This window comes from Passer montanus, unplaced genomic scaffold (assembly GCF_014805655.1).
Source record: "Passer montanus isolate IOZ18808 unplaced genomic scaffold, ASM1480565v1 scaffold12234, whole genome shotgun sequence".
In the NCBI taxonomy this organism is placed as follows: Eukaryota; Metazoa; Chordata; class Aves; order Passeriformes; family Passeridae; genus Passer; species Passer montanus.
This window is the reverse complement of record NW_024358984.1, coordinates 1-281: the sequence shown is the minus strand read 5'-3', so window position 1 is coordinate 281 and position 281 is coordinate 1. Positions and strand designations below refer to the sequence as shown.

The following is a 281-nucleotide window of genomic DNA, read 5'->3' as shown; positions in this document are numbered from 1 at the left end:
GAAGCCCTTGCCGCAGGTGGCGCAGGTGTGCGGCCGCTCACCCGTGTGGGTGTGGCGGTGCCGCCGCAGGCTGGAGGAGTTCTTGAAGGCCTTGGGGCAGGTGGGGCAGCGGTAGGGCCGCTCACCTGAGTGCTGCCGCAGGTGGTACTGGTAGTGCGACGCCCACTTGAAGGTGAGGCCGCACTGGGCGCAGCGGAAGGCGCGCAGCCCCGTGTGCACGCGCAGGTGCGTCTGCAGCAGCGAGGAGCGCTTGAAGCCCTTGCCGCAGGTGGCGCAGGTGT

General features: G+C 70.5%; 1 protein-coding gene across 1 annotated transcript; it reads right to left on the bottom strand.

Annotated features, from left to right (window-relative positions):
• Nucleotides 1–11: 11 nt before the first annotated feature.
• LOC120497145 (zinc finger protein 628-like) lies at nt 12–276 on the bottom strand (the record flags this gene model as incomplete). Its single annotated transcript, XM_039698289.1, has 1 exon — nt 12–276. A coding segment is annotated over one exon (265 nt), but the record flags the coding sequence as incomplete, so codon positions are not given.
• Nucleotides 277–281: the final 5 nt, after the last annotated feature.